This window comes from Filicampus tigris, chromosome 18, assembly GCF_054856515.1.
Source record: "Filicampus tigris isolate MCC_2025a chromosome 18, RoL_Ftig_1.0, whole genome shotgun sequence".
Taxonomy (NCBI): Eukaryota; Metazoa; Chordata; class Actinopteri; order Syngnathiformes; family Syngnathidae; genus Filicampus; species Filicampus tigris.
Window position 1 is genome coordinate 3,359,832 of NC_141234.1, and position 24,610 is coordinate 3,384,441.

Below are 24,610 nucleotides of genomic sequence, written 5' to 3' on the forward strand. Positions count from 1 at the left end.
TATTATCGTGTCAACAATATATCAATCAACAAATTATTTAATTAGATGAACAAATAAAACAAAAATGAACAATACATTTTAATGGATCGGTATAAGGGAGCAAATATCACAGTTCATTACCAACAGGGACACAACAAAGTAAATCATTTTACAAGATGTCTCAAGAATTATGAGTTGTGTGCTTACTGCTCTGTGGGGGGGGGGGGGTGTACGCTTCTCCAAATGGCCAGTAGGTGGCGATCTCCCACTCCCAAAAGCTTGGAAGGTCGTGACCTACAAAGGATGACAGATAATTTAGGCAACATTTCAAATGCAGAACATGGTCATTTTTATTTATCTTTGTTTTGTTTTTTTTATTTGAAGTTTTATTTATTCTGTTCCATAAATTTACCTGCATGTCAAACACATTTTTGCCGCTGATGTACAGTAAATTGAAATTCTATTCATCAGAACCAGCCCCCAAGAGCAACCACAATTGTTTCTGTTACACATTCTTAAGAAAGAAAACTAGCTCGGTGTTGTATAAAAACTTAATAAAACATGATTGAAGAGAATGTAAAAAAATAAAGTGGTTTTGTCAAGCATAATTATTATACGCTGGGAAAATCCCAGTCACAACAACTGAGCTGCCTTTAAAGGGGGCGCGGCCTAATGAGTGACATCAGTTTCATGGCATGGAGAATTGTGGCCAACTTGTGGACATTCACATTTTCTATTTGCGTGTTTGAATGCTTGTACCATTCAATAAACATCCTAAAGGGCAGCACTGACTTTGAGTTTCCTTTTATTTCACTTCATTGTAAATTGTAGAATTGTGAAATGTTGCCGTGCAACTCAAAGCAAAGTGTAACCCCCAAATAAAAAAAAAATAAAAAAAATCAAGCAACAGCACACAACTATTCAAACAAATGTTTAAAAACAAACATTTGTCAGATTATTAGCAAATATGAAAGTGAAATACAACTGAGCTCTTCTAGGGCAGTGATTATTTTGCATACCACTAGAGGGAGCCTGCGTACCACTGTTGGTACACAGACCACACGGAGAATGACTGGTTTAGAGATTAAACGCTTGTCGGCCATTCATAAAAGAAATGATTGGCCATTAGAGATCATTAGTAGCTTCTTTTGTCCTCTTTGCATCTGTTGGACGCATGCTGTGTTTAGTGCCTCTCTTTAAAAATGAGTCAAGTAGAACACCGCAAGCTTCCCAGTACATATGATGCTGGATTAGAAAGCATGTTAATCTCGTGTAATCTCGTTTCATCTCAGTGATCTCCTGGGCCTGCGTCAACAGCTTCCAGCATGCTCGAGAAGGACGTTTGCGATAACATTCACATGGAAATGGCTCACTGTATTCCAGAGTCTGGTGAGTTGGACAGCTGCGCCCAGAATTTGCAAGGCGACGACTTGCTTTGCCTGGCTGCATAATGTTGTTTTCTCACCCGCCCGTCCTGTTTGCATCTCAACCGACCAGTATTTGCTGCAGACAAGAACAGCGAATCAAGGCCTCTCTTTCATTTGAGGGCTCTGCTTGCTGTCTATGCCGTCGTCGTTATGAGATGTAGCCCAGAAGGAGAGAAATGCTATTTTAATCTTGCAATCTGCATGACCGGGAATGTAAGACAGTACTAAAAATGCAGCCAAGCATGGCCGACTGAGCCTGTGTGTGTTGGCTGTTTGCAAACGAGAGCGAGAGAGCGAGAGAGAGAGAGAGAGAGAGAGAGAGAGAGACTACTGATGAGTCAGAGGGTGCTGACTGTGATGTAATCCTCTCCTTCCACACACCAACGATACCGAGTGGCCCGGTTCAGACTGGACCTGCTCTACCTGATGTTAAACATGTCTTGTGCATACAGTGCTCGTCAATGAATTCCAGCTCTGGCTGGCCAATACAATAAATAAAAACACAACGACAAGCATTGTTTAAAAGTGTGGCTCTCAAACTTAAAAGTAGCATCTACAAAAAATACGTGGCTCTCCAAATACCACCATCGTGATTAACTAACTGATTTTAAAATGCAGCAAGCCACTGACTGTAACATTTAGCACAATTTCAATACCGCCACTTTGCTTGAATATAGAAACAACTAAACTTCAATGATTTCATTCAAATGTATTCCATATAAGAGTTAAACAACAACTGTGTCGAAATAAATGCTACAGAACAAACGCTTACAAAAGTATTGACCTTAAAAGTTAAATCCGACTGGACTGTACTTAGGCAATGATTCTGTCACATGCCGCAAGAGGGGATTTTGAGAAGACGGCTTTAAATGAAGAATCACAAAGCGTGAATGCAAACTAGACGCTCACTAATTATATTGAGGATAAGTCGAAACTGGGACTGTGGGAAGGGGAACAAAGACAACATTTAAATAGATGTAGTTTATCACCAGGAGACAAAAAATAAAGTGAGCGTTGGCAGTGGCTTAAAACAGAGAGTGTAAATAAGGCAATTTATTTCTTCATTTACTTGTAACTACTTTAACTCAGGAAGTAAGTGGTTAATTGCTTTTTGTAAATAGCACTTCAAAAAAGTAATAGGTTGATCAAATACAGTGAAATGAATTCAGTTTTAAAATTACAAAGATTTGCTCACCCACCACCTGACTTAAAACAACGCCTTCGCCATCCTCAAGTCTCTGAAAAGGAGGGATATGAATCAAAGTGATTATTATTTGTAATTATAAATCGGCAAAGTTGCCAACTTGACAACAGGATACGCTGTAAGACACATTATACTCCTCCTACCATTACCTTTAATCAAATATGAATATTGTGTTTTCTTATATGACTGGAACCCCAAAAAATGAATTCTCATTCACTCCACGTTTGATACAGTTAAAAAAAAAAACAGCAAGACGATTGCGTCATCTCTCTGGCCTCCATTGCAGTGACGCGCATGCGCAGTGCTTTGTCTCGTCGCCACAAGACCGAGCTCGTGAGCTATCCTCTTTTCGGACAAATTGGACGCTTCTAACATCTTCTACTACAAAAACTGGATTATTTTAGAGACTCTTTGTTTCGCGGAGCGATTAGTAGAAGCAAGAACGAGTTAAGCAATCATTATTAAAGCGAGGGGGGAAACGCGTCTTGTCACGTGATGAATGCTGGCCAATCACTGAGAGACTATCCCTGACTGAATCATGCTCTTTGTTTGGAATAATGTTGGCGTTTCTACACGAAATTGTCGAGGAATTACTTGTTGAATCCCCACGCGGAGGGACGCGAAAAGGACGATTTTCTTCACTACCTGAAATAGGCACGTCGCGGACCCATGTTCGATGGGCTAATTTCAATTGCATTGCAGTCGTTTCCAAGTTTCGCTCGGTCACGTGATTTCCCCTCCCCCACCCTTCCCCGGAGAATGGAGAAGGGCGGACATGTTGGGGGGAATGTGTTGCTTCAAAAAAGTATCGAGTTGGAAGACCAGAAGATGTTTTCAAGACAAGTTTCGCTGTATCTTTTGGATTTACCAATCGACATTTGTTTTTACTTTAATCCTTAGGATTTGGGGGGTATACTTTTTTTTCCCTTTTTCAAAACATCTCTGAGCACTCAAAACTTAACTTTGATCACAAAATGCCCCCCACCCCACCACCACAATGTTGTTGTTTTTTTTAAAGCGTATTCATATTGTGCTTTGATTTGCATGTTTCAGTGACATTGTGAGTAGTCTGTAACCTTGGAGAGTGGGGGATGGGCGCATGTGTTGGGTAACCATTGACACGTTAGACGAATTTGTTGTCGGGTCTTTTTGTCTAGTTTTCTTCCATGTGGTTCTTGTTTTGTAATGTAACGGATGTATTTCACTTTAGTTATTTAATACCAGGTTGTGCTATTACTGACGCCAAATGTTGAGCAGCACAGCTAATTATTTTTTTCGGGTGTAAACAAAATTATCCAATTCAAGTAGTTTAAAGCCGGTGATAAAACTGCTGCGTCATCCTGCTGTTCCGGTTGACCAGCATGTATTAAGCGAACGTTTCTTTTGTTTTCATAAAAGTCACGCCGCTGGCCACTTTTTATATTTAATGATGTCGCTAGGCACGTTTGTGTTAATATACTCTTTGTTTGCCACGCGGGTTATGTTAGACGTCGTTTCGTTCTTTTTGGTCTTTCAACTGAGGCGAAACACGATTGTCGTTGTCGTTTTGATTCGCTCGTGACACGCAGTGTGTATTCAGATGTGTCGTTCGGTAGGTTTATTCGGATACCTGAGCACAATTCGGGATTTTAAGTCGTCTTCGTCGTGCTTAAAGATGGCGACCGGCGCCCCTTTGCGACTGATCTTCTGGTAAGTGGGGAGAGGTCCGATGCTGGATGATGGTCGCGTCATCCCGCGGTTTGACCAATAGGCTTGCAGATACATGCACAGAAAGCCCGCGTTATCTACGCATTGGCCAATCGCCGCTTTCGCTTTGCATACGTTGACGTAATTTAAGACCTTTTGGAAGCGCTTTCAACGTCCTTGCAAAAATGTGTGGTCGTAATCGCGAAGAGGGGAAGAGAACACGATAAAGGGCAATACAAAAAGGCCACAAAAAGTGATAACGGTTTTGCGCGACACTCCTTACATTAAAGGAAAATGCTTTTAAGGTTCTCAACTTCAAAGGCTTAGCAAGCCGTTTCAGGGTGCGGTGAAGTTGACTTGCAACGCGAAGAGCCAATCGCAACTCAAAGGGCGGGGACGTTTTCAGCACGCGTGGCCAATAGGGTGCGTCGTGGGTCTATAAAGTAGCTGGCGTAACTAAGCAAGCGCCATTTCCACGAAGCAGGAGGAGTGCTACGTCGCCGCTCGGAGGGAGCCGAGAAAAAAAAAAAAAAACACGGGAAGCGGAACCGAACCGGACACTGGCTTGAGTATAGCAAAACGCAATCCGGATCCATCCTGATGGATATGGCCGTAAACCATCTGATTGACAGGTATCTACTGGTAAACTAGATTATCAGATTCCCATCGGATGCGAAATTTGCCAACATTTTGTGACGAATCTTCCTTTTATTTTGGCGAGATGTTGGACTCTGCCGGGCGCTCTCTGTAAGCGCGCGGCGAAATGTACCCTGAAGAAATAGAGGGGCACACGGCAAATGTGTTGACTGTTGTCGGGCATCGGACGCGGAGTTGATGACGCGGGCCTAAAAATGTGTGTAAAGTGTGGGGTTGGTGTTTGCGTGACGCCGGCGCCATGTTCGCAGCGCTGCTGCTAGCCTTGTTCGTTAGCATTAGCTCCCCGTAATCTTGTTGTATCCGCTCATCGCTACTGTGACCCATATATTCCACGTTAAAACGTAATTAACGCATTACTATTCACGATTCGATGTTTTGGGGGTGTTAAGTCAATTGCTGGTACAAAACGTCCGTTTTTATGCCATGTCGCCGGTTTGTTATGATTGTAGCCGCCGGTGGTGGTTTGTTTCAGCCGGCAAATGTTAGTACAGAGAGGTTAACCACCCCCGGACTGGTTTGTGTGATCTGTTGCCCATGTTATTGCGCCCAGCATCAAATAAACGAGATTTAAGGTTAAAATACATTTATTTTCATCATTTTACTTTGTTTTGCTACTACTGCCACCAGCATTTCGTTAGCCTAATAACGTAGTCACCAAGTCACATTTGTATGTTTTCGGGAAACCAGAAAAACTAATTCAACAAACTAGAGTCCAGTTGTCTCGATTTAACCTTTTCCGGTTACGATGACTTGACTTCAGAGTTAACAAGGGCATGAGAAATTATATTTCTTAGCAAGAAAACTGGTATTTTTGTTTGTTTATTGTGACAATGAGCTAAAAATGACTTGGGCTTACAGTATGTTTACCTCCATTTTGTTTTCTAATGTTGTACCTTTTTTAAAGAAGAAAATAATAATAAAGCACACTAACTATCAAATGTTTCCAAAGGCTCTATCATTCAAAAATGGATGAATACTACCAGATTTGGTGTATTTTGAAAATCTTTATCACCTGCTTCTCCCACCAACCCACCCCTAAACAGTGTACAAGGCAAATGATTAAAATTCACAAAAGTGGATTTTTGTCCAGTGATGCATAATGACATTGCTGCTGTGTACAGTTGCATACTGCTGTTAGTGGTGTAGGTATAAACACAGTAACAGCAGAATCAAATTCCTCCAGCTACGTGCACCCACTAGAGGCAGTAGAGAGTCAAGGGAAGCCACGTTGCAGGTCAAAGCAGCACTTCCTGTGACAAGATGACTGCCGCCTGGGCAAAAAGCCAACACCGTTAAATCAGTCGCGCATACAATATGACATCCTGAACTTGAGGCATTCTGTTGGGAATGTGAAGAACTTTGCAGCCATGACTAACGTGGTGGAAGTTCACCTGTTTACAGACCATGTAAATAGCTTTAGGGTGGAAGGGGGCGCTGTTTAGTCAGAATTACTCAGCAGTAAGGGATTTGTAGACTCACAATTGGTTCCCCGCACGATGCAATATTTCACTTGAGCTTTAAGACAAAATTGAGCATTAAAAATCTTCTTACCGCATAGCCCTGCTAAGATGCCACACTGTGCTCTCTACAGCTCCCGCGGTGGGCTAGATGTCGGCCTAATGGGCCTCACGGCATTGGACCAGAGTTCCGGCACAGCTGGAAAAAGGATCCGGAAACCGTCCCTGCTCTATGAAGGCTTTGAAAGCCCGGGGATGCCCCCGCACAACCAGACCACTGCCCCCTGCCCCCCGCAGTCGCTGGTGAAAGACCCCGGCCGGCGGGGCAAGATGACCAACCAGCTGCAGTTCCTGCAGAAGGTTTTGCTGAAGTCGTTGTGGCGCCACCACTTTGCTTGGCCCTTCCACGAGCCGGTGGACGCCGTCAAGCTCAACTTGCCTGTGAGTATGCGTCAAAACGGCGCCTTGGAGGGGGGGGTGGTTTGCCCGTTTGGAACCGGGCTAGGCGAATCAAGAGCGGGCATAATTGACGCATTAATGCAGCTGGCCAATTACGATTCATTTCAATGTCTTTTTTTTTTTTTTTTTTTTTTCCCCCAATTATCGTTCCGTGATCCCTTTTCAGGACTATCACAAGATCATCAAGATCCCAATGGACTTGGGCACCATCAAAAGGAGGCTGGAGTGTAACTACTACTACAGTGCCAGCGAATGCATGCAGGACTTCAACACCATGTTCACCAACTGCTACATTTACAATAAGGTACGACTGTCGGAACGGACCGACAAGATGGACGTCCGCATCACATGACTGCAATTGCTGAGCCATCAAGTGTGTCTCTCGTAGCCGTCCGATGACATCGTCTTGATGGCCCAGTCGCTGGAGAAAGCGTTTCTTCAGAAGGTGGCTCAGATGCCCCCCGAGGAGGTGGACCTGAGCCCGCCCCCTCCGCGCAGCAGACCCGTCAAAGCGGGAAAGAGGGGCAGAGGAAGTGCGGGTGAGTGCCCGACAACACGGACGAAAGGACCGACGCGTCTGCTCTCAGCTCGTACATTTTTCCCAACGCTCGTTAAACATAATTGGCCGTCTTGACTGACAAAGCGACATCTCGCGCACCACATTTCGAGAACCCCTTGCGAACGTTGTCTGGTCTTTGCCCCCTCAGTCTCCGGAGGAGTCACCACCGCTCACCAGGTGCCCGCCGTCTCCCAGTCTGTGTACTCGCCGACCACCCCGGAGACCCCCGAAACCATCCTGTCCGCCCTGCCGCAGACCATCATGGCCAAGAGTCTGGCCCTCACCCTGCCCAATGAGCACGGCATCCCCTCGATGACCGGCCTGCCTCCCACGCAGCCCACGACCAAGGTGATCCTCACCGTGACAAAGAGCTTTTCTCCGACGGCTAATGTTACAAATGTTTTTTTTTTTAAATAGGAAAAATGAATGTCCGGCCTCTGATGCGCTTGTCATTTTGTTTTGATGACAGAAAAAAGGCGTGAAGAGGAAAGCCGACACGACCACCCCGACCACGGTGGCGATGCCCATCATGAGCTCCATGAGCGTGGGCGGCATGGGCGCCATGGGCGCTATGGGCTTAGGCCTGGGCAGAGGGCACGACTCGCCGCTCACCCTCAGCGCGCTCGGGGTGGAGCACGACGCTGGCTTGAGTCTTGGCCAAGGTTTAGGCCTGAGCCAAGGCCTGAGCCTGAGTCAGGGTCTTGGCCTGAGTCAGGGTCTTGGCCTGAGTCAGGGTCTTGGCCTCAGTCAGGGCCTGGCCCTCAACCAGGCTATGGGAATCAATGCCGATCACGGTCAAGTCATGCTGGGCGGCAAAGCCCCCGGAGGGTGCAGGAGAGGAGTGAGCGGGCGGCCCATCAAGCCCCCCAAGAAGGACCTGCCCGACTCCATCTTGCCCACGCCGGTGCGTCGCAGCAAGCTGACGCCGCAGCTGCGCTACTGCAGCGGCGTCCTGAAGGAGATCCTGTCCAAGAAGCACGCCGCCTACGCCTGGCCCTTCTACAAACCCGTCGACGCCTCCTCGCTGGGGCTCCACGACTACCACGAAATCATCAAGCAGCCCATGGACCTCAGCACGATCAAGGTACTACACCAGCACGTGCTAGCGAGCTAGTCAAGTTTAAGGAAAAAAAAAAAAAAAAGTGTCGTTTACTAACGTGAATTTGTCTTGTGGCCCGCAGAGGAAGATGGACAGCAGAGAGTACGTGGATGCGCAGCAGTTTTCGGCGGACATCAGGCTGATGTTCTCCAACTGCTACAAGTACAATCCCCCCGATCACGATGTGGTGGCCATGGCTCGAAAGCTCCAGGTAAGCATCTCTCGTTTGCCATGAAGCGATATTTTGACGGCTGGCTTGTAGGTCTTGGATAAGGCGCCCAACTTAACTTTGACTCCTCCCTCAGGACGTTTTTGAGTTCTGCTTCGCCAAGATGCCCGACGAGCAGCCGGCGCCCCCCAGCTCATCGTCTTCCTCTTCGTCCTCGTCCTCCTCGTCCTCCGAGAGCGAGCTGAGCAGCGAGGAGAGCGAGAGCGAGAGCAGCCCCAGCTCGGACTCGGAAGAGGAGCGAGCCAACCGCCTGGCCGAGCTCCAGGAGCAGGTTATCATCGGCGAAAGCCAGCCTCGCCCGTCCGTCCGTCCGTCCGCCCGCCGTTCTCTGACAACGCTTTCCTCTCTCCTCCCAGCTGAAAGCCGTCCACGAGCAGCTCACGGCGCTCTCTCAGGGCCCCATCGTGAAACCCAAGAAGAAGAAAGAGAAGAAGGACAAGAAGAAGAAGAGGAGGAAGAGTGAGAAGCACCAGAAGATTGAAGAAGACCTGGTGCCCATCAGGCCCACCAAGCCCCCCAAAGTTGGCAAAACCCCCAAAAATAAGAGCAACAAGGCAATGGCCGTCCCCATGATGCCAATCAAGAAAGCCCAGAGCAAGAAAAACAACAAGAGCAAGTGAGTGCTGACACCTGCTGGGCAATGTTGGTACTGCTCATGTATGATTGGTGGGAAACCATCAAAACGAGGGGGAGATTACTTCATCTTTCGGCAACCTTGCTTTTATCCTCACGTGTTTTCTCTTCTGTGTCAGGTCCAAAAAGGGAGGCATGATGTTCAGCATGCCGCCGGCCATGCCGGAGCCCCCGGTGCCCCATTTCGACTCCGACGAGGAGGAAGACACGGCGCCCATGTCGTACGACGAGAAGCGTCAGCTCAGCCTGGACATCAACAAGCTGCCCGGCGAGAAGCTGGGCCGCGTGGTTTACATCATCCAGTCGCGGGAGCCGTCCCTGCGGGACACCAACCCCGAGGAGATCGAGATCGACTTTGAGACGCTCAAGCCGTCCACGCTGCGAGAGCTGGAGCGCTACGTCATGACGTGCCTGAGGAAGAAGCCGCGCAAGCCTTACGGTGAGGGAAGCGCACAAAGAAGTGGGCGGCGATTGGCGGAAAGGGCCGTTTTGTGGGCGGGGCCGTTTTGATGTTCAAAGCCACGTTGTCCAACCTCGGCTCAATGATGCGTTCCCTTCAAAGCCATCAAGAACAGCGCCGGAAAGTCACGTGAGGAGCTGGCGCTGGAGAAACAACTTGAGCTGGAGAGAAGGCTGATGGACGTCAGTGGGCAGCTCAACTCTGGCAAGAAGCCCACCAAAGCCAAGCGTAAGTCACGTTTCGACCCACCCGGCTTGCAAAGGGCTGGAAAGATTGCAGTGAATCTCCACCCCAAGTTACTTACTGAGGCTCGTTTGACGCAGAGGTATCATGCAAGTGCAAATACAAACATTTTTGGTCACAAGTATACATCCATTTTAAATACACTTTTTGGCACTGTCAATCTACCTCAACTCTACTTGCATGAAATGTAGTTGTTTTAGTTCATGATTATGCCGGAACGTATTAAACCCCAATTTCCCTATTAGCAATCGCATAGGTTTAAAAAATAAATAAATAAATAAAATCCTCTCACCAATTACCGCTGGTTTTTTTTCTTCTTTCTTGCAGTGGAGAAACCGGCCACCGAGTCGAGCACTCAGCCGTCACGCCTCAGCGCCAGCAGTTCCTCCTCAGACTCCTCCTCGTCTTCCTCATCCTCATCCTCCTCCGACACCAGCGAGTCCGACTCTGGCTGAGGGGCAGAAGACTTTTTTCAGATTTTCTTTTCTCCCCTTTATTTTGTTCGGGGGTTGGTCACCTGACACCCCCCCCCCCCCCCCCCATTGGACTGGACCAGAACGGCCGGTCCAGCCGAGAGTCGGACGGCGCCTTCCTTGGGCCGCATGAGGGGCGCCGAGGGAGACTTGGGTCTGCGAAGTGTCTGAATGGGGCCGAGCTGGAGAAGTTTATTCGGGGCGGGGGGGGTTGGGGGTGAGATGCGTTGCATGTGTTGGGGGAAAGTTTGGGTGCTAGAGCCAGAGTCCGTTCTACTTCTGGAGATAATTTCCCTTCTTACTGTGCTCGCTGTTTTGACGGTGTGTGTAGATGTTCTGTACAGATAGAACTCTTTTCTTTTATAAAGAAGCATTTTTACTTATTCCCTTTGTGGGAACCAGCAACTGTTCGTGCGCATCGGCTTTTCATAAGTGCTCAAGAAGACAAACGTTCGTGTGTGTGTGTGCGTGCGGCCTGCTGAAGTTCTCCATAGTTTTGACGCGGGCGTTGAAAAGTGGGCGTGGCGCTCCACCCGTGTGATGTTGAAGTCAAAGTTGATTTTTCCTACCAGTGTTTTGTTTTCTCCTCTTTTCCAGTGTTTCTGTACACTCAATTGCTTCTTGTGACCAATTTGCTAATAAAAACAAAAGCAGCGAGGACATCTGTGTTTACCTTCCCCCCCCCACACACACACCACACACCCCCAAGTGAAGCAGTTTACCATGATCACTTTGGAGCTGCTCAAAAAGCAATAGTGATAGTTTTGTTTGCTAATATATAGTTGGTAATGATGTACCAAGTGTATATGCTACACTGTAATCTTAAGGAAAGTTTCACCAAAACTACTCATGAGGCATCATTTGCATCAAATGAGGTAGAAAAACATTCTCACTAAACCATGAGGCGAGACCAGTTATCTGAAAATGTTGCAAAAGTGCGTGAATAAGCATAAAGTACAGAATAGAAAACTAATCGCAGAACATTACGTTGTGTTAAAATTTGCATGGAAAACTGTCGTGTAAAAAAATGAGGCTTCAATACAGTGGCTCATTTAACTCAGTGCCAGACGTTTTCAGACCCTCTTTTACCCTAACGTTTGAAAAAAAGTTGCTATGATTGAATGGCTGGACTGTGAAAAGACAAAAAGCTCCTTGGCAGTGAATGAGTCAAATATTAACTCATTCAACCCCAAAGACATATGTCAAGACATAAATATGTCCTTGGCACTGAATGAGTTAATGTGGAATGGAATTGTGCTTTGAAAAAATATGCACAAGTGATCTGGCATTATTCAAAAGAAAAGCAAGATAATGTGATTAAAAAGGTTTAGTGTTAAATGTTGTAAAAAACAAGAATTTCTGCCTTTCTCCTCCACTTCACCAAAGCGCCCACCTTTAGCTCCATCTAGCGGCCAAACGGAAAACTACCAAAATACAAAACAACAATATGGCGACCGCCGTGCGACTTGTGTCAAGGTTGGCGGTGGTGACTGGTAAATTAACTTAGCCAATTACGATTACCAAAATGTAGCATTTAGCAGCAGTGTTCACCATTTTAAAGTTAATCGTTCAATAGGGTGTTGTTTTTTGTCATTTTAAGTCGGAGTCCAAAGTTTACAGTTCAATTAATCAGCCACAGAGTAAACTTGGAATCTGCTATTTGCAATAGTTCTCGAAAGATTTCAACTACACTCAAAAACTCATTGGCGAGCGGTCGATATGGAACGTGGCGATTTACTTCAACTAGTTCTATCACGTCGCAAATATTTGAAATACCAACCGTGCGTCGGGGCATTACAAAGAGACGGTGCATTTCGCATTTGACGAAGAATTTTAGCTGAGAAAGCAACATAATTCAGCCTTTATTATTTGCTATTACGTCAACTCCAAACAAGTCTAACCGTCTGCACTACAATAAGCAGTTCACAGTCATTATCGTTCCTCTTGTACATGACAAAAACCGTCAATAAAATACGTTGTACTCACTGGCCATGCTTATTTGTAGACAAAATCCGTCGGCGTCTTTTGGTAGCTGTGTTGGAAAAGTCAACGCGAGATAGTTGTTGCCTCTCTGGAAGTTGTTGGGTTAGTCAACGCTAGCTAGTGGTTGGAAGTGGCGATAAATCCTTTACTGTCTTGAAAACAAGCCGGCCACCTCTCAGTGTCCACTAGAACTCGAAAAAGCCACCTTGAAAATTGATTATTTCAATATCGTGCGACATTCCTCACCTGCACTTGCACGTACAGTAATTAAAAATCCCACTCGTAGCTCTGACCAACCAATGAGAGGAACGAAAAATGAAGCTGAAATCTGATTGGTTCAGATTGGTAAAAAAAACAAAAAACAACAACAACAACAGCGATTACTTTTCCTTCCTCTTCTTCTTTAAACAATTCTTTATTTAACAATAAGTCAACCACAATATATAATTACGAATAACAATTATTTATTTATTTTTACGAACAACAGTGGTTTCTACGGTGTGTGTGCGCGTGTCTGACGTCAGCAGTGATTCAAGGTTGCCCTGGGTAGCTTTCATTCAGTGATACATTTTTATGCAAAATCAAATCAGTTTGCAGCATATCAACGAGAATTACTACAAACTAAATTGTAATGACTGACTTGTCTCATCCAGGTGGCGGCAGCGGAATTGGCCGCGCTGTGTGCCAGCGCTTAGCCTCCGAGGGCGCCTCTGTGGTGGTCGCTGACGTCAACGAGGTGTCGGCCAATGAGACGCTGCAAAGCCTGCCAGGTGACCTCAGGGGTCAGGCCCACATGGCTGCGGCGGCGGACGTGGCGTCAAAAGAGAGCGTGAAGACCCTGCTCACAAACATCCAAGTTTGTCCTTAATTTTACATGTTTGCTTGAAAATAAAAAAAAAAAATCAATGAAAAAAAATGCTGACAAATAAATCGAAAGAAATGTGATTACTCACCCCAGTTGTTATGGGCGATGATCGCCCCCCCATACCCCCCCCCCCCCCGCCACCCCCGGCAGGCTCGCTACTTCCAGCCGCCCTCAGTGTGCGTGAACGCGGCCGGCATCACCCTGGACAACTTCCTGCTCGACTTGGAGGAGGATGACTTTGACAAGGTGGTCCAGGTTAACCTGAAGGTAGGACGACCGTCCGGTTCCGTCCACCCGTCCTGCTCCGTCTCATCAATGTTGTCTCTCCAGGGCTCCTTTTTGGTCATACAGGCCGTTGCTCAGGCCCTGGTGGCCTGTGGAGCCACCAAAGGATCCATCATTACTGTCGGCAGCATTGTGGGCAAAGTATGCATCCATCACCCTCATTATATCTTGATAAGTGTCCCAAATGCACCCAGAAAGACGTCATAAAAATCAAAGCTATTTTTGTCATTTATGTCCATTAATGCTGGAGGTTGTTCATCCCGATGGAATATTCCGCAGGTGGGAAACATAGGACAGGTCAATTACGCCGCCTCAAAAGCCGGAGTGGAAGGTTTAACCAGGACGGCCGCCAAGGAGCTCAGTCGGTGAGCAGAGCGCACGCCGCTGTGAAATATCAGCGACACAATGTGCAGATCTTCACGTCGTTTGGGCTTTCAGGTTTGGGATTCGGTGTAATTGTGTGCTGCCGGGCTTTATATCGACCCCAATGACGGACACGGTGCCCGAGAAGGTGATCAGCAAGGTAAAACACGCACTTCACGGTCCTGCCACTTTATCTAGTGGGGACTTTTGACTTTGAAATGAATACCTGGACACTTCTTTTGACTTTACTATGAAATGTAGGAAAGGGATTATAAAAAATTGTCAAATTATACTGTTAAAAACATACTGTGGTGAAAATGAGCTTCTTTGTGCCTAAAATCATATTTGAATGTTTAAAATCAACTCCATTGTAGCCAGTATGTTTTCTGCCTACATTGCCACCCAGTGGCCGTTAGAAAGAATGCAGTTTTGATGAGTACGTTCTAAAAACCCATATAAAGCATGTTGTGCTATTATTTATTTAAATGTGAAGCCAGTCGTGTGTGTAAAACTTGTTGATGTAAAATTTGTGTGCCTGAGCTCATGTTTTTAATAGATAAATGCGTCTCTCGTCGCTTTTAACGCTGCGTCACTGGTTGCTTTGTTTTTATGTCAGATGAAGGCTCTCGTACCGCTGGGGAGGATGGGCGAGGCAGCAGGTCACTCATTTTCACAAATTTCTCCTTATTTTGCACCATACAGGGGGACCTTGACTTGCGAGTTTAATTTGTTCTGTGGCCAAGCTCGTAACTGAATTCAGCGGCAGTGTATCTAAAGATCGCTCATAATCCAAATTGTAGCTGCCAACGTGGGTCACTCTTAAGTCAAGGCACCGCTGTATTGTGTTTGAAGTTTGCGGTCCCGACTGTGTAATGTGGTCTGTCATCCTGTAGAGGTCGCTGATGTTTGTGCCTTCCTGGCCTCGGACGATGCTCGTTACATCACAGGGGCCAGCGTGGAAGTGACGGGTACGATATGACTTCACGCGCACTCTAGCGCCCTCTGTCGGACACTTTTATATCTCTCTGCCACACAAATGTCTTGTCTTTCTCCCACAGGTGGACTTTTCATGGGCTAAACCACAAGCTTGCTGGACAATGTTTGTATGCCTTAAATCATAGGTGTCAATATCAAGGCCTGGCGGACAGACCTGGTCCACCACGTTATATTTGTGGCCCATAAAAGTAAATAAAGTGTGTCTGCATTGTTTCATGCTAAATAGATTTATTCATTTTGGCAAAAAAAAAAAATCTGTCCCAAAATGGAGATTTGACTTTTTTTTACAAATACCGAATCCCTTCCTAGCACAAAACGAACAAAAGTTGTTTACATAAATACTTGATTATTTTCTCTGACTTGTGATTCCTAAAATAAATCTATTCAAAATATACTGAACAAAAATAAATGCATTTTTGCTTTTGCACCCATTTTTCATGAGCGAGAACCCCAAGAACTATGTACACAAGTGCACATTCCTCTTAAATATTCTTAACAAATCTTTTTTAAACCCGTGTTAGTGAAAACTTCTCTTTTCCTGAGATAATCCATCCAACTCACAGGTGTGCAGCACATCAGGATGCGGATTAGATATCAGGATTATTGCTAACAATAATGCCTTAAATCAATGGATCCCAACCATCGGTTAGCGTGCCTTTTAGCACTGGGCTGCATATTTGTTAATTAAAAAAAAATTGTAGCATTCCAATATAGACTGTATTTCAGCCAATTGTAGCGTCAGTGACACTGAACATTGCCCGAAACATAGTGCCCATTTACAGTGTAAATTGCAAAAGCAGTGATTATGTGAAATTGTAAAAAAAAAAAAAAAAAAAAAAAGGAAGAAAAAAGAAAAGTGAACTGAAGGTAACACTCACCCGTGTGTTTATAGGCACATAATTGACAAGAGTCCACTGTCTTGGGTCTTCAACTTATTAGTCCGCATTGTTTCGGAGAAATTGACAGCAGCGGCAAAATCCTTCCACGGAAGTTTTCATTATATGGTGTTCAAACATTGAAAAAAGGTAGCGAAGAATAAACAGCAAAGTGTTTTACGCATGAAAAAAAACAGAAAATTGACAACATGTATGTAGAGTTGAACTGAAATTAAACATCAAATAGACAAAATGTTAAGGGAGTATTCATGTTAAAGTGCACACTCTTCCACGTGTTTTGTTTAAACTGTCCTCCCCAAAGGAACAAAGGACCTAAAATAAACTTCCAACAGAGTCACCTTGTGGCCAAGCTTGGTAATGCAAGCGTTGCTATTCTTACGTTTGGAAGAAAAACACGAGTCAAAAAGGTCCTTTTACAAAAGATTATATATTACAGGAATTAGAAAAATACTTACACACATTATAATAATAATACTTCTCTTTTTCAGCACCATAGTTTTTTTTCCCACGTTGAAACGTCTTCAACTCAATAAAAACAAACTAGCAAATGAGGTCGTTCTCTCTGAAGGACATGTTTTTTTTTTATTTCGTTTTAGGCTTTCTTGGCCTTCCCCGCCCGCTTCCCTTATATATTTAAAAACAAAATCAACAGCAATAAGATTTTACAAACAAAAAACAGAGGACAGAGGGTGGGAGGCCGGGCGGGGGCGGGGGGGACGTCGTCCGCCGGGCCCTCCGCCTCCCTCTTGCCAACACCTCCTGCCCGCTGTGGTCTCTCGCGCCGACGTGAACGGTTAGAACGTGAAAGTGAAAAGCAGCGGCAACAGAGGTGGAGAGAGTCACCTTTTAATGGTTACACTGAAATGGAAGCAACATTGAACAGCACAGGACAGTCCTGGGGGGTGGGAAACACAATCCAGCATAGCCGCAGATTTCTTTGGTCTGGTCTTCCGAAAGGGGGCCGGTGGCAGAAATAAATACAAATGAAATATACCACATGTGACGGCGGGAATATTTGGCGGTCCGTTTCTTTCCTTATCTTTCCTTTTTTTTTTTTTTTAAATGTCAAAGCACCCTGTTTTGTTCTTAAATAAATACAATAGAATATCACTATGTCTGTACAAATGGAGTGTAATGCACATTTGCCCAGCTGGAGGCTCGATGACATGATCAGAGGAGACAAACGGAGTCAAACTTTTGGCACAATTAGCACTTTTTTGCCACACGCAGAGTTCTCTCAGGAAAACAAAAGATTTTTATTCAGCGAGGACGGCATCACGCCACATTTAGTTGGTAGGAGGAAGAACCCCCGTCCGAGGACGCCGAGTGGCGGCCAGGGAAGGGCACAGGATCACGCTAACAGGTCGGAAACCTCCCCTTTTGAAGGAATTCTGTGGTTCTTTAACACGTGGAAGAGCTGAGAGACGGCGGGGGCGGAGCGAAGGCGGCGTGACGGAGAAGTGGAGGGGCGGATGGCGGGTGGGCGGAAGGAAGGCGGCCGAGGGGGCGGGGCACTTTCATGGGCCGACCCCACCCCTTTTTGATACTGCGTCGCCGGAACGAAACCGCTCCCTCTCGATGCTCCTTCCCTCCGAGACCTCTTCCGAAGTTTTTTTTGTTCTTTTTTGGTTATTTTTTGACGTCCATTAGTTGTCGGGCGGATGTTGCGTTGCTCATCATCAACAACATCATCCCTAATGTGTGTGTGCGCGTGTGCGCGTGTGTGTGTGTGTGTGTGTGTGTGTGTTACATATCATTTACAAGTTAATTTACAAATTATTGAGCATGAATGGCTTGTATGTAGGTGTCTCTAAGTGCGTGTGAGTGTTTGAGAGTGTGTGTGTGCGTGCATGCGTGCGTGTGTGTGTGAGATTAGCCTTGGAAGCACACAGGTCCCACTTCAAATCCAAACTGTTGGTTGCTCTCCCCAAAGTCCGACACTTTGATGTCCAGCAGAGGAAGATGTTCCACCTGTGGCGTGTTGATCTCCAGCACCGTCCTGTCGAAGCCTTTGCGATACTGCAGAGACACGCGCAGGAAGAGGAAGCTCAGACAAAATAAGTTCTCCGGAGTGCAACAAATCGCAACTGGAAGAATGGACCAACCGGCTTTGATTTGGTTCTACCACACGTGGCCACAGAGGGCGCTGTTGCCAAGCAAAATCACATATGGTGAAATTCGACTTGACTCGGAACTCGAAACTGTCTTGAATATTAAGGGGGGGGAAAAAAAAAAAAAAAAAACAACGTCCAAATAAAAGCCGGACTCACGGAGCATCCGTCCACCAGCGCTTTGATGTACGGGTTGGTCTCGTAGCTCAGCTCCTCTTCGTTGGCGCCCTGGAAGTGCAGCGCCCTCTCGCCGTTGCTCTTGGCGCTCTGGTCGGCCCAGGCCACCGAGCGGTGGCAGTGGTAGGTCAGGTTTTGCCGGGCGACCACGCTCAGGAGGCGCAGGAATCCCAGCTGGACCACGCCCACCGGCTCGCCATCAGAGTCCACGTAGGAGAACTGCAGGGGAGGAGGCGGTTGGCGACCGTGAGGACGCCGAGGACGACTTGGAGCTTCATGTCGGAGATGGCACTGACCTTTCCGCCTGTAGCGAACTGACTGTACCAGGAACCTGGAGTCTCTTTTTCCCACGAGCTCATCTTCACCTGCCACCACAACCACATCACATCACATCAGACAAATGACTGCTTGCAGCAATGGTTCTCAAACTTTTGGGGGTCCAGGGAATCTTTTTCCAGGGGACCCACCTCATAATCCTAACACCAATTGAGCATAACTACCACATGTACCCTTAAAGGCCACAGTCGCGAAAAAGCTGTCGGTCCCAATTGTCGACGTGACCGCGAGACGGCGGGACTGACCGTGTTGATGCTCTTGTGGGGGTACAGGCACGTCTCACCGCTGGTGAAGTTACAGAAGACCTTGAAAGAATCTCTGGAGCAGCCCTGGTTGGGGTCAATCCAGTACTCGCCTGTTTTTTGAGTTAGCGCTTGTGAATCACGGTTGGAGCGAAGCGATATTCCACGAGAGGCGGGGAAGGCAGTCTCCTTACCGTCCTGGAGCTCGGGCTGGCTGAGGCGGAGATCCTGGCAGGTTCTCGCCGGACTGTCCCGCGTTCCCATTGGGAAGCGCATCGTCTCGATCTCCTGTCGTAGCGAGTTGAGGGAACCGAAGATCTCCTCCATGCCCTCGCTGGCCGCGTAGAACTCGGCGCCGGCGGTGTCGGAGGCGGGCATCTCTGGGTCGGACTCGGGGAGCAGTTGGCTGGCGTCGATGGAGCGCTTGGACTTGGGGCTCCTTTGGATGGGGAGCGGCTGGATGACCTCGCCGGGCGGGCCCTGGTGGAAAAAGAAACGAGAAAGCGAGAACCGAGCGTGAGTCCTCCTGCGCGTGAACATTTGAATACGCGAGAGAGGTTACGTGTGTACCGGAAGTCCTGGAGATCCTGGGACACCCTTTTCTCCTTTGGGGCCGGATCCTCCCTAAAGACAAGCGCAAGAGGAAAGACTCAGGAGGAATTGCGGCAACTCCTCCATTTGTTCTCCGACGTGGAAGCACAATACTCACAGAGGCGCCCTTGGCTCCTTTGACTCCTTGAGGACCCTGAAGGCGACAGAAATTGTTAGAAGATCTCGGCGCAACATGTATCGCTCTGGAATGAGGGTCCTGATATAGTGTGCAAAGATGCCAAATCGCCGTCTCTGCAAATGTGCGTTTCATCTTCAATTATGCCGGCTGTTAGCGCAGAAGCTGAGAACCTGCTCGGGCGGAAGCCCGCAATCAAGGTGTGCAATGACCCGGAAGCGCGGAAATGCAGAGTTGAAAGGAGTTTTTGCGCTCCGTTTTGCTAATGGCCAACCACGGATGCGCGAGCCACCACGTTTGTGCCCACACATTCCGTAAATCAGGGAGGATGGGAAGGAAAATTGCGACCACTCACAGGAGGACCAGGAGGACCGGCGGGGCCGAGGGGTCCGGTGCCACCAGGCATTCCCTGTAATCAGCACCAGGCTCATCAGAACCACCCTCATCCTCATCATCATCATCATCATCAACCCCACAAATCTACGTGCAAGGCTTACAGTCTCTCCCTTGGGTCCGCTGGATCCATGAGGTCCGGGCAGACCTCGGTCTCCTTTCTCTCCCTGCTCTCCCGGAGGTCCGATAAGGCCAAGAAGACCCGGATGTCCCTTCTCTCCTTTAGCGCCCGGGTCTCCTCGCAGACCCAGCAAACCCGCTGGTCCCTGGAGAAGAGACACAGCGGAAGGCGAGAGTTACATTTTTATATATGCGAGAGGAAGCGTGGAAAGATGGTAGATCTTCCCAGGAGAGAAGGACGCTGGGGCCTTACAACAGGTCCAGGTGGTCCCTTTGGTCCGGCAGGGCCAGGAGATCCTTGCTCACCCTAAAATAAAGAAAAAAAAAAACCACTCATCTCGAGACCCAAATAGACACGCAGAGAAAATGTGCGCTCCCTGACACCGAATAAAAACGCCCATCTATGACTGACCGCTGATCCCGGGAGACCTCTCAGACCCTCCGTTCCTGGTTTTCCTGGTTGGCCTTGAGGACCGACAGGACCCGTCTTTCCCGGCGGGCCCAGGGCACCCGTGTCGCCCTGGAATGAGGGGACAAACACAATTGTAGGACATACATGAATAAACACTGAAAAAAGTGGGATGGGGAATCATCAGTTGAGAGTGCGGTGATAAAAGTGGCAACTGGATCGCACAGTTTTCAATTGTGGCAGGAAGTAAAAAAAAAACAAAAAAAAAAAACGTTCTCCAACGTTTTATTTATTGCCTTAAGATATGTATACAGTATATTTTAACATCACAGATTCATGCCGCTTCGATCACTTTTTGCACACAACTTAATATTCAAATAAATTCGGAGGCTCCCAAGGTAACTGTGCTCACGCCGAAAAGCTTTAGCCGGCGAGGCTCATTTCTTGCTGCTGACTACTGAGATTAGTCACGTAGATTTTTGAAGTGTTGACTATTATGAACTGTTTCTCCTTATTTGCATGACATTTATTGCAAAATCCAGCAAATGTGGGGAAAAAAAAAAAAAAAAAAAAAAAAGAAAGAAAAGAAATCGGAATCTAAATGACTGGACTGTGGGGCTGACCTTGGTTCCCTTTTCTCCTTGCCGCCCCTCAGGTCCTCTTGTTCCAGCAGGACCCTGCAAACAGGCAGACAAAATTCAGGACATCTGACGAAGCGGATCCGACGCTTCCTCCAAGGTGGAAGTGGTGATCGTACCCGCTTTCCTGGCGGGCCGGGAGGTCCATTCTCTCCGGGGGGACCAGGAGAGCCCTGCAGCAGGAGAGGAGGATCAGCATCAGTGATTCACTTGAAAGGGCTTCTCGTGAATAATACAATAAGCTTTGGACATACGGATTCTCCCTGTTCCCCATCTTCTCCTTGCTCTCCTTTGGCACCATCTTGACCCTGAGAGGGAAAAAAAACAAACTTGTTGGAACATCTCTTTGGGTCTTTTCTCCAACCGAGACAATAATCCACGAGAGACATTGTGGATGTCAACTGGAGGGGACACTCACTCTGGGTCCAACCTCGCCGGGGGGACCGGGATCACCAGGGAAGCCAACCGGACCCTAAAAACGTCACAGTTTCAGATGTTAAAACGGCGCAGGCGACAAGGCACGGATCTTTGAAAAAGAGTCATACAGGGTTTCCTTTAGGACCATCATCTCCAGGCCGTCCTCGTCCTCCGGCGCCGCCAGCGGTTCCAGGCTGTCCGGCCTCTCCCTTCTCTCCGCGCTCACCTCGAGGACCCTGACAACAGGCGAGAAGCATCGTTGTTGTTTTTTTTTTTTTTTTTTAGCAGCATCATTCTTTTTCTCCGCCGCCACTTGAAGATCTCACCTTCTTTCCTGGTTCTCCTCCGATTCCGGGTGGTCCGGCCTCTCCTGGCTCTCCCTATGGCGCGTACAGAATGAGTTGTGAGTGGTAGGAAACAACCTAATGCACCTCCATAGCACCCAAAGTGGGAATTAAACGTCTATTTACCTTCTCTCCAATAGGCCCAGGATTACCCAAACCTCCAGGAGGACCTTGAGGGCCCTAGAAAAGACACAGGTTTCAGTCCGGCATCAGTGTTGTCCACGAAAATCTGGTGTTCATTTTATAAGAGCCGCAAACTCACATCAGCACCGTTGGGGCCGGCGGGGCCGCGAGGTCCGGGCGGGCCCGGAGGTCCCTGTGGACATGCGCATGTTTGGTTGCTCAGCATTGATCCTCAGGTCTGCTTTGACGGCAGTCTCCATACTCACCAGAGGTCCAACGTCTCCGTTCTCTCCCTTCTCGCCTGGTGGTCCTGGCAGTCCCTGAGGGTCAAAGTTGAAAGATGCTTTCAGCTGTCTGACCCCCTAAAGGTCACAACGCAACTACATTGTTATTGATGTACCTGCAGTCCGATGGGTCCGGGTGCACCTGGGAATCCTCTGGATCCTTCGTCTCCTTTGGCACCAAAAGGCCCCTGTTGACCTCTTGGTCCGAGCTCTCCGTCAGCACCCTGCAGACCAGAGGAGAATAAAAGGATGACGCTTCCAGCTGCTGGAGAGGAGAAGGTCAAGAAAAAGTACGGCACTCACGGCGGGACCAGGTTGGCCGACGGGACCCATCGGCCCGGGCGGGCCAGGAGGTCCCTAGAAAGAAGAATTTTGAAAAGGCCCATTGAGCAAAATGCAGTGATCCAAGACATTGTTTTGTGCTGAAGTTTCACTTACATGCTCTCCTTTCCCACCCTTGGCTCCCTTCTGTCCGGGTTCGCCCACCTCGCCCTGAAATGGCAGCAACAAGAGAAGTCACGAGAAGGACGAATTGACTGAACCGGGGTCGTTCTCAACACACATTTCCACAAACGACACCCTTTGCACTCTGTGCCACCGACCTTGTCTCCATCCTCTCCAGGTCCTCCTGGGGATCCGGCTGGGCCAGGAAGACCCACTGGACCCTGAACTCCGTCCCGACCCGCAGGGCCGATTGGGCCTTTCTCGCCCTGAGTTACAGTGATAACAACAACGCATTAAACACTTACAGAGTCAAAGGCTTTGACTGAATCCACAAGCACTTACAGGAACACCCTTCTCTCCAGCGTTACCAGGGGGTCCTTGTGGGCCTGGTCTACCAGGGGGTCCGACGGGTCCGGCGGTGCCAGCAGGACCTCTCTCACCAGGAGATCCCTATAGAGGTTGCGTAATTGAGCAGACAGCAGGTCAACATCATTAAATTGATTACCGGCAGAAAGTGTAAAGGTATTACTATTTATTGTCAACAATGGTTCTGCTGTCACTTTTTGAAAGGGTTTGTTTAATTTGAAACGTACAGCAGGTCCAGGAGGTCCGGCAGGTCCTTCACTTCCCTTCAGTCCTCCACCACCCTGGAAGAAAAACACAGGAGTTCAACTTTCGGGGACAATAATACGCGGCGGTATGGCCCGTTAGAATCTCTCACCGGGGTACCAGGCAGTCCTCTCTCTCCAGGGAAGCCTCTCAATCCAGGGGGTCCATCTTTACCTGGACCTCCTGGGGGGCCTGGGTCTCCCTTTGTGCCTTCCTTGCCTGAGGGGCCAGAAAGTCCCTGCTCTCCTGGTGGACCTGGTGGTCCGGGATGGCCACGCTCGCCCAAGGGACCGGTCTCTCCAGATGGGCCCTGGAGGAGAATCCTGGTTGAGAAACATGGAAAGGACGCAACAAATTGACAACTGCTGCACAGTCATGCCTCAACTCACCTGAGGTCCCACGACTCCAGGAGGCCCTGGTGGACCCATCTTTCCTTGGAAACCCTGAACAAAAGAGATGCAGTGATTCTCTGTCACCACGGCCTAATTTTGCACTCATAAAAAAACAAAACATAAAACTTGAACTCACAACTTCTCCTCTCTGTCCAGGGTGTCCGGGCAGACCATCCTTTCCTGGTGGTCCCTGGGAGGAAACATGCAAAAACCTTCAGATCCAGCCGGATCCTGCTAGTCACTCACCAGACTCCACCGCTCGGACTCACAGGAGGTCCCTTTGGTCCGGGGAAACCGTTGGCTCCCTGAGGTCCGGGCAGTCCCTGGCGACACAGCAAATAGGATTAGGGAGGTGACCTACAAGATGAGAAGAGCAACATTGAGTGAAAAAGCAAGAACTCACCCTCTCTCCAAGTGGACCAGGGGGGCCGTCGCTTCCTGAAGTTCCCTGTTGAGCAACGACAAAAAAAAAAAAAAAAAAAAAAAAATCCAGTGAACAAAGGAATGGAAAGTGTTGGTCTTCAATATAGAGTAAATCCTGGCTGCCCGGAAAATTCTTGTGTCCAAGGACGAACCTTTGCGCCTGGCTTTCCAGTGGCACCTCGTGGTCCTCGCTGCCCTCTGGGACCCTGTTGGACACAGACAGTAAAACTATGGGGAAAATGACAAAGGAAAAACTGGAGTTTTGTGAAGGATAAACCAACTTTACCGTTGGTCCTCTTTGTCCTCTTGGTCCTGCTTTACCCGCCAGACCCTAAAGGACAAACAACACAGTCATAAACATGCAAATGCAGCAAAATTGTGACGTCTGAGACCCCTTACCCTCGTTCCCTTCTCGCCATTTGAGCCAGGGAATCCCGGGAATCCGAGAGATCCCTACAAGACAACCAG

General features: G+C 47.8%; 3 protein-coding genes and 2 long non-coding RNA genes across 9 annotated transcripts in view; 2 read left to right on the top strand and 3 right to left on the bottom strand.

The window, feature by feature from the left end:
* Window positions 1-10: 10 nt before the first annotated feature.
* Window positions 11-4,462, bottom strand: LOC147132022 (uncharacterized). Its single transcript, XR_015082207.1, has 3 exons — window positions 4,220-4,462; window positions 2,602-2,644; window positions 11-273 (listed from the first exon to the last, which is right to left on the bottom strand). It is a non-coding gene; the product is annotated as an uncharacterized LOC147132022 (long non-coding RNA).
* Window positions 2,905-11,225, top strand: brd2a (bromodomain containing 2a). Of its 2 annotated transcripts, none has more exons than XM_086015000.1 (12): window positions 2,905-4,928; window positions 6,545-6,851; window positions 7,036-7,173; window positions 7,258-7,408; window positions 7,577-7,776; window positions 7,898-8,512; window positions 8,610-8,738; window positions 8,833-9,027; window positions 9,113-9,372; window positions 9,509-9,828; window positions 9,952-10,077; window positions 10,420-11,225. In XM_086015000.1, the coding sequence occupies exons 1-12, from the start codon at window positions 4,897-4,899 to the stop codon at window positions 10,545-10,547; spliced, it is 2,601 nt and encodes an 866-aa protein (XP_085871126.1). In that variant the 5' UTR covers window positions 2,905-4,896; the 3' UTR covers window positions 10,548-11,225. The 2 variants fall into 2 exon arrangements, with proteins under 2 accessions (XP_085871126.1, XP_085871127.1); XM_086015001.1 differs by having other exon boundaries at window positions 2,905-3,520.
* Window positions 5,558-12,819, bottom strand: LOC147132024 (uncharacterized). Its single transcript, XR_015082201.1, has 3 exons — window positions 12,552-12,819; window positions 10,385-10,543; window positions 5,558-6,224 (listed from the first exon to the last, which is right to left on the bottom strand). It is a non-coding gene; the product is annotated as an uncharacterized LOC147132024 (long non-coding RNA).
* On the top strand, window positions 12,013-15,451 carry hsd17b8 (hydroxysteroid (17-beta) dehydrogenase 8). Its single transcript, XM_086015078.1, has 9 exons — window positions 12,013-12,058; window positions 13,202-13,404; window positions 13,564-13,680; window positions 13,744-13,839; window positions 13,978-14,063; window positions 14,137-14,221; window positions 14,678-14,720; window positions 14,955-15,029; window positions 15,120-15,451. Exons 1-9 carry the CDS (start codon window positions 12,013-12,015, stop codon window positions 15,137-15,139), a joined length of 771 nt encoding a protein of 256 aa, XP_085871204.1. The 3' UTR covers window positions 15,140-15,451.
* Window positions 15,452-16,783: 1,332 nt separating this feature from the next.
* Window positions 16,784-24,610, bottom strand: part of LOC147132026 (uncharacterized) — a 41,962-nt gene continuing 34,135 nt past the window's right edge. For all 4 annotated transcript variants that reach the window (XM_086014997.1, XM_086014995.1, XM_086014999.1 and 1 more), the window contains 34 exons: window positions 24,542-24,595; window positions 24,429-24,473; window positions 24,295-24,348; window positions 24,123-24,167; window positions 23,989-24,042; window positions 23,856-23,909; window positions 23,717-23,770; window positions 23,440-23,637; window positions 23,312-23,365; window positions 23,061-23,168; window positions 22,877-22,984; window positions 22,713-22,766; window positions 22,578-22,631; window positions 22,391-22,498; window positions 22,257-22,310; window positions 22,130-22,183; window positions 21,994-22,047; window positions 21,850-21,903; window positions 21,652-21,759; window positions 21,525-21,578; window positions 21,361-21,414; window positions 21,226-21,279; window positions 21,092-21,145; window positions 20,472-20,579; window positions 20,313-20,366; window positions 20,044-20,205; window positions 19,902-19,955; window positions 19,529-19,564; window positions 19,390-19,443; window positions 19,014-19,299; window positions 18,823-18,932; window positions 18,538-18,606; window positions 18,224-18,460; window positions 16,784-17,972 (listed from right to left, as the gene is read on the bottom strand). In XM_086014997.1, coding sequence (XP_085871123.1) covers window positions 17,826-17,972; window positions 18,224-18,460; window positions 18,538-18,606; window positions 18,823-18,932; window positions 19,014-19,299; window positions 19,390-19,443; window positions 19,529-19,564; window positions 19,902-19,955; window positions 20,044-20,205; window positions 20,313-20,366; window positions 20,472-20,579; window positions 21,092-21,145; window positions 21,226-21,279; window positions 21,361-21,414; window positions 21,525-21,578; window positions 21,652-21,759; window positions 21,850-21,903; window positions 21,994-22,047; window positions 22,130-22,183; window positions 22,257-22,310; window positions 22,391-22,498; window positions 22,578-22,631; window positions 22,713-22,766; window positions 22,877-22,984; window positions 23,061-23,168; window positions 23,312-23,365; window positions 23,440-23,637; window positions 23,717-23,770; window positions 23,856-23,909; window positions 23,989-24,042; window positions 24,123-24,167; window positions 24,295-24,348; window positions 24,429-24,473; window positions 24,542-24,595 — 2,901 coding nt within the window. In that variant the 3' untranslated portion in view covers window positions 16,784-17,825. The remainder of the gene's footprint in view (window positions 17,973-18,223; window positions 18,461-18,537; window positions 18,607-18,822; window positions 18,933-19,013; window positions 19,300-19,389; window positions 19,444-19,528; window positions 19,565-19,901; window positions 19,956-20,043; window positions 20,206-20,312; window positions 20,367-20,471; window positions 20,580-21,091; window positions 21,146-21,225; window positions 21,280-21,360; window positions 21,415-21,524; window positions 21,579-21,651; window positions 21,760-21,849; window positions 21,904-21,993; window positions 22,048-22,129; window positions 22,184-22,256; window positions 22,311-22,390; window positions 22,499-22,577; window positions 22,632-22,712; window positions 22,767-22,876; window positions 22,985-23,060; window positions 23,169-23,311; window positions 23,366-23,439; window positions 23,638-23,716; window positions 23,771-23,855; window positions 23,910-23,988; window positions 24,043-24,122; window positions 24,168-24,294; window positions 24,349-24,428; window positions 24,474-24,541; window positions 24,596-24,610) is intronic.

What these genes read in the sequence shown, in the direction of transcription:
- brd2a (XM_086015000.1), top strand. Translation starts at nt 4,897, where the DNA reads ATGGATATGGCCGTAAACCATCTGATTGACAG. An exon ending in GTAAACCATCTGATTGACAG is followed by an intron (nt 4,929 to 6,544) that starts GTATCTACTGGT and finishes TGCTCTCTACAG; the next exon opens with CTCCCGCGGTGGGCTAGATG. An exon ending in TGGACCTCAGCACGATCAAG is followed by an intron (nt 8,513 to 8,609) that starts GTACTACACCAG and finishes TGTGGCCCGCAG; the next exon opens with AGGAAGATGGACAGCAGAGA.
- hsd17b8 (XM_086015078.1), top strand. Translation starts at nt 12,013, where the DNA reads ATGGCGACCGCCGTGCGACTTGTGTCAAGGTTGGCGGTGGTGACTG. An exon ending in AAGGTTGGCGGTGGTGACTG is followed by an intron (nt 12,059 to 13,201) that starts GTAAATTAACTT and finishes TGTCTCATCCAG; the next exon opens with GTGGCGGCAGCGGAATTGGC. An exon ending in CCGAGAAGGTGATCAGCAAG is followed by an intron (nt 14,222 to 14,677) that starts GTAAAACACGCA and finishes TTTTTATGTCAG; the next exon opens with ATGAAGGCTCTCGTACCGCT.